The sequence below is a fragment of the Macrobrachium nipponense genome, chromosome 41, assembly GCF_015104395.2.
Source record: "Macrobrachium nipponense isolate FS-2020 chromosome 41, ASM1510439v2, whole genome shotgun sequence".
NCBI classification, from domain to species: domain Eukaryota; kingdom Metazoa; phylum Arthropoda; class Malacostraca; order Decapoda; family Palaemonidae; genus Macrobrachium; species Macrobrachium nipponense.
In genome coordinates, this window is record NC_061102.1 from 46,447,269 (window position 1) to 46,459,870 (window position 12,602).

The window sequence follows — 12,602 nt, forward strand, 5'->3', positions numbered from 1 at the left end:
TATAACTTTGTAAAATTCGCATATTTTTTTACTACTGTTATAAGTTAGAGGCCTGCAAGTAGTGGAAAATATTCACTTACAACTTCCCGTGAAAAGTTTTAGAATTTTTTTTATACCATCTGAATATACATATCTTCCTATTTCCATTGAATAGTTTTCTTTCAGTTTTCCTTTTAAATTGGCCATCCTTTAATTTAGCCCGGTCATGGGTGTTTGTATTAGCATATATTACCCTGGACTGTGGGGGTTAAGTCTCTAACTATATACCATCGAGCTCTCAGCCTGACACTGCTAACAGGGCCAGACCAGTAGGAAAGAAGGGGGCCAGACTGGGATGGCAGTGTGTGATGGCACTGGCACTAGGGCAGGTTCAGACGCAAGATTTGGAGAAGGGATGTCAGCAGCCTCAGGGCCAAGACTGCCAGACATCTAAGGGTGCACATTTTGCAAAGAACCAAGATCTGGCTCTGGTGTGGGCTCACAACTGGATTGGGTGAAGCACTACACTACACTGGCCAGGCATCGGCACTGGCCATGGCTCAGCAGCAGGGCTGGAGTGATCATTAGTGCCTGACAGAGACTTGGAAGGGGCAGGACAAGTGGAAACCCCAGGAATGGGCTCAGGAGAGACATCCTGTCCTGGGACGAGATCATAGTCTTCAGGAATCTTATTGGATACTCCAAGCGTACAAATCCTACTTCTATGGGACTTGGTGACCTTCAGTCGGACCGTCGGGAGTGTCAGCCTCCAATTATTAATGACTACAACAGCTACAGGGTTGGTATCTTCAATGATGGCCCGACTGGGTACCTTGTCTCGCCTTATAAATGAGATTGAGTGATAGTGTCTCTAAACGCAGAGACCCCTTTGAGCATGATAATGACCTCGTGGAGTTGCAACAAAAATAGGCTCTCAAGCTGGGGGTCCTAATGAGGATGAATGAGTGGCTCTAGGGCGATGATGATGGGAGATTCCCTTCCAGAACAATCCTTGAAATTTTGAGAATGCTCGTACTGCTTACAAGTGTGACAATAACCTTTGCTATAATCTCTATGAGAAGTAGTTGCAATCTGGGTAGCCGGGGATTTCTGGTCAGGGAAGCTTTAATAAGGCTCCCCCTTTGGCTTTACTCTGGGCTTCCACATGTCCTATTTTCTCGCAATAATTACACATAGGCAGATTTGAGAGGTGCCCATTCTTTGGTTGGACAGAGAAGACAGTCTGGTCAGAAGGGACTATGCACATATTGGAGGTGCTTGAGGATGGGTGGTACGCCTCACAATCATCAGCCAGGCGGCAGCAGTCGATGAATAATCTTGGCGGTTTCTCATCAATATATAGAGCCAAGGAGCTGGGTGCAAAAGGGAGGAAGTCCTTAAGTTGGAGTTGATTTAATAAGTTCTCACACTCTAAGTTGTTGATCCACTGCTGCAAGGGACAAGACTTTTTTGTAGCACCAGTTGGACTAAGTTTGGCAGACCTCCTTGGGAAGACCCTGCCATTGTTGTCTTCAACGCTCAGGCATAGTTTCATGTGCTATTGATATGGCCTTCCTGACAGCCTCAAGGTTTCCTCAGTTGCCATCCTCCAATGAGTTTAGGGCATCCTATTCCTTACCAGCCATGTATATTGTAAGGATCATGGCCTTCTCAGTATTGGTAAATTTGTACTCACTGAGGAGTTTCAACATACTCAAGCCACTCCTCTGGTTTGGAGTCATTCTAGGGAGGTATGAGGTCATTTATGTTTGATATGATGGCACTGCCCTGCTTTAATTTCTCAAGCTCGAGTTCCTTTTTCTTCAAAGCTACCTTATACTGCCACTTTTTTTTCTTCTCTTGGTCCAAGGCTAACTCCTTGCACCTTGTGTCTCCTTCTCTTCCCTTTCCTTTCTTACTTGATGTTTCTTTTCCTCCCTCCTTGCTCTCTCCTTCCTGGCGGCAGCAACTTGCTCTTGGACCCATTGGGTCAGCTTTGTGCCTTTCAGGAACATTCCTTTCCCTATGTTGGTGAAGGTTTTATACTCTGCAGCAGCTGACATGTTGCTAATGTTTAGATTGATGTCTGACTTCCCCAGAAATTATCAAAATCTTAGGATGGCTACGCAAGGAACTAGACAGAGAGTATGCAAAATGGGAAGTGAGCCGGTATAGGGTGCACTTGTAAAATGGAGAGAACCACTGAGGCAACTCTAAAAGGATGTGTACCTGGCTGGTCGACACATGAAGTGGATTTGCATAGGTCACTAGCTAGGGGGCACAAATTACAAACAACACAGACTTGAATAAATGTTCTAGAAATGATGTACTATTTGCTAGCTCGTCTACACATAAAGTGGATTGGCACAGGTAAATACACTAGTCATTTGCTAGGGTGCACATAGAGTGCAAATGGCTAAGGCTATGTACATTAAAAAGTAAATATAAACACACTAGTGACTATAGCTATGGCAACAAGGGTGCGGCCAACTTATGCTACAATAACCACACTAGTGGATAGCTAGGACCAACGCAGCCTAGAAAGATGAACATAAACATACTATTGGCTAGCAGTGTAGCAAATAGATGCGATCAGCAAGGCCAGAAAGATAAACACAAATACAGTAGTAGCTAGCTAGGACTGACTGGGCTACTAACTATTTCAAGGCCTATAACACCCTCCTTTTTTAATATAACTAATGAACTAGGCTTCTGATTAATGTGAAACCCAAACCGCCAGAGTTTGAGACACCGACCTAATTAAGAAAAATGGATTCAAGCATCTACTCCGCATTATTGTCTTACTTTATATCGAGAAATGTCATCTCAATTTTGTGGGCATGGTGAGAACGGAAATTAAGACCTGGCAACTAGGCGCAGAATGACGTGTCGACCATGACGTATGGCCCGGTGACGTTTACACCTGCCACGCCCCCCAATCTGTATGGTTATCATTACATCAGTACAAGAAATTATATATATATATGCCTTTGATAGAGATAAGGTGTTTTTATTTTTCAATACAGGTATGCAATCATTAGTGGGTTGAAGTTATGGAATGAAAAAGTGTTAGGTCTGGCAAGTTTAAATTAGTCGTATTATTTTATTATTCCCTGATTTCAATAACGTCGCGAAAGTAATTTTAGATAAAGTTTAATCGTGCTACATGTGAATTGATTATTGGTGAATATGATTGTTGAGGGTGCGCACATAATATGACCATTATAAATATTTAACATGGCTGAGGATTGGATGGAGATGAAAGCATAGTAATACTTTATTAACAATAAGTGTACTGTACATAGATAGTAGTATAGCAGCTAACATTTTAATGAATAAAGTTACAAGACTGAAGTAGAATATATATATATATATATATATATATATATATATATATATACATATGTAAATAAATAAATAAATAATAAATATTATTATCTATATATATATATATTTATATATATATATATAATTATATATATATATATATCTAAAGTATATATATGTATATGTACGTATGTGTGTGTGTATATATATGCATATATATAGTATATATATATGTGTGTATGTATATATTTATTTATTTATGTAATATTATTTTATATATCTATATATATATATATATATATATATATAGAGAGAGAGAGAGAGAGAGAGAGAGAGAGAGAGAGAGAGAGAGAGAGAGAGAGAATCTGATAATGCATAATATTCAACTATACATGTCCGTGATGGTATGCCATTAAACATGACAACATGATACCAACCTATTCAATCCAATCTTCAGTTTATTGTTGTCTTGTTCCCTCTTGTAGTATGTTAAGAGTCGCAACACAAAAGCATTACGACAACCTTGTGGACAATGGTGAAGCATTCTAGACATGGCATAAAATGTCAATAGTAGGCAGTAAGCAAGGTGTCACCTGGAGCCCTTGTCAATGCCTGTATCTAACAGACGTGTACCTTCCCTAGCACGATCACCTCTCTGACTGCCATCCGAGATTTTTATTTTTTGTCTTCTTTTTCGTAAGAATTACCTATTAATTAAATAATAAACACAAGTGAGGCTAAAAATGAGTTTATTCAAACATAATAACTAATCAGTATCTTTAGATTCCATCAAAGAGCAGTATAATTCACTACAACTTATATATTATTTGATAACCATACAGAAATGGGGCGGTGGCAGGTTTAAACGTCACGGGGCCCCACGTCATGGTCGACACACGTCATTCTGCGCCTAGTTGCCAGGTCTTAATTTCCGTTCTCACCATGCCACAAAATTGAGATGTCATTTCTCGGTATAAAGTAAGACAATAATGCGGAGTAGATGCTTGAATCCATTTTTCTTAATTAGGTCGGTGTCTCAAACTCTGGTGGTTTCGGTTTCACATTAATCAGAAGCCTAGTTCATTAGTTATATTAAAAAAGGAGGGTGTCATGGGCCTTGAAATAGTTAGTAGGTGAGACCAACATGGCTAGAAGGATAAACACAAATGCACAAGTGGCTAGCTAGGCCCAACGTTGGCTAGAAAAATATACATACACTGATTAGTGATTAGCTGTTGGGATAATGCATAATTAAACTGTAATGCATTTCTAATTAGCCTTTCTGTAGATTTTTTATTTTCAGAATAATTAAATCATTTTTAAATGTATTATATCATGTAGTAGGATAAAGTTGTAGTAAACGTGTGAGTAACTGGCAGCATCTACAAACTTACTAATTTATTCAGACAACAAACAAATGGGTCAATAGCTCTTGCAAGGGGAATGTATTACCTGACACAAGGCAAACAAAAACAGAGGTCACAACACAATCACTTGTGCTTGTTGACGGATGGAAACATACATATAAATCGATATGCAAGACATGACCGAAGCTATGGTACATATGGCTGACATGCTGACATTGTAATGCATATGGTAATAATGATGCATTTAACATAACAATAACATGATTGAAAATATGTGTAAAAAATGCGTGACGTATGATGTGTTTCTTGTATACACATTTTTGTACCAAGGAAGTGTTTGTTGTGAGGAGATCAGCTGGCCAGGTGAGATGAAGGTGTGTGGGTCCACATGGGACCTTACGCAGTAACATTGAAAACAAAGTCAATTATTAAAATACCTTACTTATTCTGGAAAGAAGGCAGTACAAGTCACAAAAGCTAATGACAAAAAATATACAAAATGGCTTCTGTTTTCCAAGATCTAAAACCTCTCAGCTAATGACACACAACAAGGGAATGGTGTTACTCAACTACTGACTGGCATTTCATTTTAATTGGACCCATTCTTGGCTCCACTGGCTGCTTATTCTTTTTTTTTTTATTTTATTAACAGGATTAAACTTACATTATTTGCAATTACAAGATTTTCAATATGGTTACAGTATACATAAGGATTATTTACATAAGCATAATCCCTCTAAACTGACAATTTACACTGACTACTCAAAAACAGTAATTAACAAACTGACTGGCGTTTTAGAGGGAAAATGCCCGTTGAGGTAATCCTTTGGGGCGTGGGTGGGGACTGGTTGTTGGTTGATATACTAGATCATTTGTTCTCAAGACATTTTTCTCATTATTTCTAGTTTTCAATAGCTACTGCTCGTATCAACAACAGATACATAGGAGATATCTAATTCTTTAGTAACTGCAGACATCCAGACATAAGGATACTTTGCGAATAGATTACGGCCGTCTCCTTTCTTTAGGATGGGCTGTATCAGTGTTTGTGATTCCAGAAGTGTAGGTGCAAAATTACTCCTTGGATGAAGAACTCTGGGAAATTTTACAAACGTTTCTTCTTTAAAACTTTGAAGAACACACAGGACTAAAAATGCATCGAACCCTATGTAAGAGAGGAGGGAACTAGACTTCCGAAATTTATTGAGAATTTCATTAGTTGTTTCCAGCTGAGGACCAGATGAGACTTCAGACAGAGGTAAACTGGCAGGTTTAAAAGAACCAGGGACAGCAGCAGAAGAAGAGACTGAAAGTAACTCATGCCAAACTTCTGCCATTTGCCTAAGCAGCAAGAATGGTTAAACCAATGCTTAGATGAGCATTAATTTGCGAAAAAAGACTGGCATACTCGTATGCCTAAGTAATCAGTAGTGTAGTTTTCAAAACAATAATTCACTTCGAAAAAATAATTAAAATAGGCAATTTATCAGCCTGTCAAAATTTTCAAAGTGCCATAGGCGTTGATATAAAGAATTACAAGGGACAGTTAGAGGGTAAAGTAATGGGAATGAGACAGGTGAACTAAATGGGAAAGGTATATTGAAGAAAGCTCTACTCCTCCAAACAGGTGTCTTCGGACAGGAACAGGCGTTCACCATCTCTCCACACAGCGTCAGAGTGAATGTCGGGGAGGACGTCTTTCTCAAGTGTGTTATCCAAAACCAACAGGGTAAAGCACAGTGGACAAAAGATGGCTTTGCATTAGGTGAGAGAGAAAGAGACTTCTATATCCTAAGTATTTCGTTTCATTTGAGATACATTTAAATGTGAGCTTCTCTGCATTCTGGTTTGCTCGTTTCATATGCTAAGCAACATTTAGAACATAGTATATGCATTTGCCTGCCTATTACTACACAAATGTCGTATATAGTCAGGTTTACTGTAACTTCTGTTCATAGTTTTCAGTGTTTTATTAATGTAAGGCATTCAAAAGTCAAGACTGTCTAAAAATTCGAACCACTAGCTAATGGATACCATACTGATTTTCGAGATATCTGCAACATAATTCATATTTTATGCTGTGCCCTTAAATAATGTTTACAATTTTTCATTTAATCCCTAGATATAGGTCTTTTTTGCATAAACCATACAGTGACTAAAGTTTTGTTTTCTTCATGCAAATAAAAACCAACATATTTTGTTTTGAAATTGACTACCATCATTATATTTTTCTTTCATTATTCACTTCAACTTGAGTGAAATATATTTTTTAAAGATTATAATCTACTATAGTTTCGGATAAGTAACTTCAGTTTATCTGTTGCTGATTCAAAGTTTCCAGTTTTTCAGGTTGCCGGAAAATGTCATAGAACAGGAAGAAAGTGGTTCACAATCTGCTTTTCCGATTGCATCATTTTCATGTTTCTTATCCAAGGAAAATACAGTGATCTTAAATCTAAATTATTGCTCTTAATCAGGCAGTTATGCTGCTACGTAATACAATATACTCTTTAAATAAGTATATAGATTATATTAAGAAAAACATTCATCGTTAAGAGGCGAAACAAGGTCGATTGAGTTTGTACACCAGTTAACCTAGAGGAAGTGCATTTTTGAGAAAAAGAAATGTCAGTCGTCGGAACACTTGTGCATGTCAAGACCTAGATATTTTATCAGTAGAGTTATTGGGGAGAATTCATTCAAAACTAAACAGGTGTTGAAAGAGAAGGGCATTAGTATTATTCTGAGAACTTATAGTCTAATGAGTGAAATGCACCTAGGAAAGTAGAATCAGTAAAATTTAATATGATCAACATATTATTATGTTATTTTAGTCAGCCTTATGATGTTTCAGGATTCTATCGTAGCATCATTACGAGTGATATTAACAACATAAAAGGCAATCTAAGTTGAGAGCTAAAGTTGTCTCAAACAACAACTCTTTAACCTAATGGGTCAGTTTACCAAACACTTGCTAGCACAAGCTGGTACATTGCCTTCAGATTTGTGACGAGTCTTTTCAAAACAAGATAGCCAGGACACGATTTCGGGAAATCTTACAACTACAGGCATTTTGTGCTAGATTTTGTCAACCAGTGTTTTTTTATACAATTTGGGTGTGCTGAATACAAATCTGCCGCATGACATTCGACATACTTTGTTTTTAAGGCTAGATAGCTAAAAACCATATGGCTGCCGAAAGAGCAATCTATAATTGTAACTTCTATACTATTTACACTAAATAGCATAGAAAATTTTTGCATTTGAAAGCCATTTAGATCACAAAATCCAAGATGGTGTATCATTAGTAAGCTAAATTCAAGATGGCTGAGAAATTTGCTCTGTACAATTTGTACTAGAAACATGGTCATATAGCTGAATACTACTAACTTTTTGGGTAAGTAATTCAAAAATTATTTTGTTTTTGCAGTAGGAGATTTGGATTCAGCACACTCAAATTGTTAAAAAAAAAATCCAGGATGGTAAAATTTAACATCAAATGCCTGTAGTTCTAAGACTTTTGGAAATTGTGCCCCACCGTATCAATATTGCTTTTCATTCATAGCAACAATAATTTAATCTTCTGTACATTATAGCACTGGTCATCTCCAATGCAAGCTACAAGACAAATGAATTTGAGTTCATCTAAACCTGTTACGTAACAATAACCTCATTCTCTTCTGTACATTATACATAGCACTGGTCATTGGATTTGCATAGGCCAGTGCAAATCCTTCAGCCACATCTACATATTACACAGTTTCCTGAACAACTGCATCTCACTACATGAAGGCAACTCTTTGGAACAGGAAGGAAAGTTACAAGTTTGGGTTTGAAATGGCCTTCAACATTCATCAATCCACACTCTCCTGGCTGAGGTATTATTAGTTTTGGCTCTGTGACTTAAGGCAGATCATGGTTTGCAGATGGGCCCTCATTATGTCCAACTTCAAAGCATCATTGGTAAGTGGCAATTTTCAGGATCAACACCTTATTTGAAAAGGATCATCAGAAGAAACTGCCTGTGCAACATTGTACACGTTGAATATGAACAATTCACATATCTGTATAGTTTCCTCTTTCAAAGTATCTCTTCCAAGGTGCAACAAAAGCTCTGGGCTATCCAAGTAACGTCGGAAAGCAGTCATTTTGGTATGGCCAGAGAGATACGATGTTGTGTCTGATCCAGTGATTACATGAAATGCCAACAATGATGATGTGACTTCCTCAGACATATTCCAGCTAGTTATGATGGCATTGATTTGAATGAACTTGGGTGCTGAGCTTGTTCCATCTTTTGTCCAGAGACTTGGTTGTTTTGCATAGCTAGTTTATGTGCAATAAGAAGGAGTAAGACTTCAGTGACTCTGGACCACACCACAATGTTTGATGGCTGGGTATGTAGGCAATGCAAAATCATTCGTGTGTCTGCCTCTTCCTGCATGGTTGACAGACCAGTTACATTCAAGGTCACTCTATTGTTTATCACCTCCTTAGCTTGTTCTAGACCACCACTAGTGATAGCACACTCTTCCTCTAGGGCAAAATCCATCAATTTATGTGAAAGATAGAGCACAAGATCTGCTTTATTTTGAGGTTCGTTCAGGAAGCTGTTCCAATCCTGAGGAAGTGGTACATCATTACATTCAATTGCTCTCCGGATTGCTTTGTGCTTTGCCCTCTTTGACCCGGTTCCATCTTTAATTGATGGCTGAATGTGTATATAAAAAACAACATCAATTCTTGCATATCGGACCCCATGCTGAAAGATACACTTACAATACGATTTAGCAAAATCACCAAATGTTCTGATCTCAAGTGACTGTGGTTTTCCAAGGGCAACAACTAACGCTTGTAACAGGTTTAGATTAACTCATTTGTCTTATACCTTGCACTGGAGATGACCAGTGCTATAATGTACAGAAGATGAAATTATTGTTGCTGTAAATGAAAAACAATGTTTTTACTGTGGGGCACAATTACCCAAAAATCTTACAACTACAGGCATCTGGTGTAATTTTACCATCCTGGATTTTTTTTCTTTTACACAATTTGGGTAAGCTGAACCTAACTCTCCTACTGCAAAAACAAAATAATTTTTGCATTACTTACCCCAAAAATTAGTAGTATTCAGCTATATGACCATGTTTCTAGTACTAGTTGTACAAAATGTAAATTTGTCAGCCATCTTGATTTTAGCTTACTAATGTGCGCCATCTTGGATTTTGTTACCTAAATGGCTTTCAAATACAAAAGGGTTCTTAGTAATACTCAAGAACCTGGCCTAGAAATTAGTCTGATTCCACTTTTTAAATTTTTTTTTTTAGTGCAAATAGTATAGAAGTTACAAGTATAAATTGCCATTTCGGCCGCCATCTTGAGAAAATGAAGCATCGTCTTAGTGTTGCTTTGCAGCACAGAGGTATTTATTCTACTATAGACAAGTGTTCACCGAAGAGGGGTATTGATGTCAGTGCACCTCACATGGTGCACTGTATTCATAACTTGAGGTTTTTGCAGTGTCCCTTCGGTCCGTAGCTGCAACCTCTTTCATTCCTTTTACTGTAACTCTGTTCATATTCTCTTTCCTCCATCTGACGTTCCACTCACTCCTAACGATTGTTCCATAATCTGACCGCGAGGTTTTCTTCCTGTTACACCTTTCAAATCTTCTTACTGTCAATTTCCGTTTCAAAGTTGATTGAGCAGTGCTTGGCCTTTGGCCTAAATTCTATATTCCAATTCCCATTCTTACAGACTAGTGTTTAGATTTACAATCAGGATGATACAGAACTTGGTAAGTTAGATCACATCAATGTTGAATCAGTGTGCAGAGAAAAGGTAACTGCAATGTTTTTTTTTTTTTTTTTTTTTTTTTCATTTTCACCGATGACGATGGTTTACAATAGACTGATTTGATATGAAAAATGTACCAGCAGTATTTGAAAACTATCTGGATGAAAAGAAGAATTATAAGTAATATCTGGGACATGACGAAAAGGACATTTGCCTATACACCAAAGAGATCCTGCTAATGTACATATCAAAAGCTTGCTTATAAAAGGTAAATATGTTACCAGTCAACTGACAAATAACAATAGCCGTTACTTTCTCACAAGCATGGCTATTAGGAAAAAGTTTTAATCTTAATTATAAGCTCATGTACGTCTAGAAACTTAACAATGGCACACTGTCAGTGCGGAGTCGGTTTGTGATGATGCTTTCTTGGAAAGCAATAAGCTTGTTGTTAGAGATGTGTAGTAAAGGAAACACATTCTCCATTTTTATTCTTTTCCTAACTTTCTTAGAAAGAGGGTTAACGTGTGAATACTATCAAAACCTAGTACGCTTGAATCTACTCGAGCGGCGTAAGAAAGCCCGATTGACGTGGGCGCTGACAAACATAAGCACTCACAATTTTAACGGATAAAATAGATTCAAAACTTGTATTGTAGAAATAGTGATAGATTTTATTGTTAAAAATAATCAAGAGTCACATCCGACTCGTAACAAGAATCGATATCGACTAATAAAGGGTAGATATTATCAACAATAATAACTGATCAACTGTTAACAGCGTATGACACTAAACAACGCATCGAAACTCCTCTCTGGCTCATTGTCTTCTCATCTTCAAGCCATCATAGCAAAAGTCTTGCTAATGTGAATGTTTCTTTATTACAAATTTTCTTAGCGATGTTCCTTTAGACGAACTGATCTTTGCTGTGCTGCTTCACATGTGAAGTGATGACATGTGAAGTGATGACGGCAAATGTCATTGACAGTATTGATGTAAATGCCGATGAGAGTTACGAGCACCAGAATAACAGACATAAGTGAATGTTTCTTTAAAATGATGAATATTTCATCTTTTCTCATCCAATATATTTAGCATGTTCAAAATACATTCATTGTTACATATTCTTTTCGAAATGACCAAACATTTATGTTTTATTAGACGTTTTATGATTTCTATCAGAGCTTTCCACAGATTCTTGACGATGGAAATAATGAATCAATCTCAATTAGAGACGCGATTATTAGAGTGAATAAAATCTCTTTAAAGAATAAATATAACATCTTTGTAATACAAGGCTCATGGAAGCATTAGAAATACTAAAAGAAGATTTAATGTTTGATTGATTTGAATATGTATCTTATAATCAATGACACTGAACAGACATATAAACAAGCGGTTCTGGAAGCCTTATCAAGCAAGGATGGAAATCATGTTTCAAGTTGCCAATGCCCGTTGGAAAAATACACACACAACAATTATCATGTCATTGAACCGACTGAAGACTTTACTGTTCTGCCTCATCATCATGACATCCCTTCTAGATTAGGTAATTATCGTCTGCAGTGATTACTTACTCATTTAGGAGAGAGAGAGAGAGAGAGAGAGAGAGAGAGAGAGAGAGAGAGAGAGAGAGAGAGAGAGAGAGAGAGCAAGAAACCCGGGTAAGCGAATCTCCAAAGCCCTAATTATGCCATCAGTCTGCTGTCACTACCCTGTCAACATATTAACTGCAGCATGATAATGGCTTTTGACTGATTGACACAGGATTTGCATTAACACCTCTCACTTTCCTGCGGCGACTGTGTTGTTAATGATTTATATATCAAAAGGGACAAACGACTCTTTCAGTGGTTGAGGCCACTGAAAAATAATATGATTTTGTGATGTATAGAAGGAGCTAATTTCAAAGCACTAATATTCTACCGGCGATGCTATAGTGACGGATTAATAAATGTTTTTATCTTATTTAATTAAAAACGCCTGTTTTTACAATGATTGCAAGTCGGTCTGTTCTGTTTATGATATTCCATTTATTCTCATATATTATATATATATATATATATATTATATATATATATATATATATATATATATATATGTATGTATATTATATGTTTTTTTTTCCTAAT

The 12,602-nt window shown here is 37.1% G+C and overlaps 1 protein-coding gene across 1 annotated transcript in view; it reads left to right on the forward strand.

Annotated features, from left to right (window-relative positions):
• The first annotated feature begins 2,874 nt into the window (after positions 1-2,874).
• Positions 2,875-12,602, forward strand: part of LOC135212844 (nephrin-like) — a 36,538-nt gene continuing 26,810 nt past the window's right edge. The window contains exons 1-2 of the mRNA XM_064246612.1: positions 2,875-2,941; positions 6,301-6,438. Coding sequence (XP_064102682.1) covers positions 2,875-2,941; positions 6,301-6,438 — 205 coding nt within the window. The remainder of the gene's footprint in view (positions 2,942-6,300; positions 6,439-12,602) is intronic.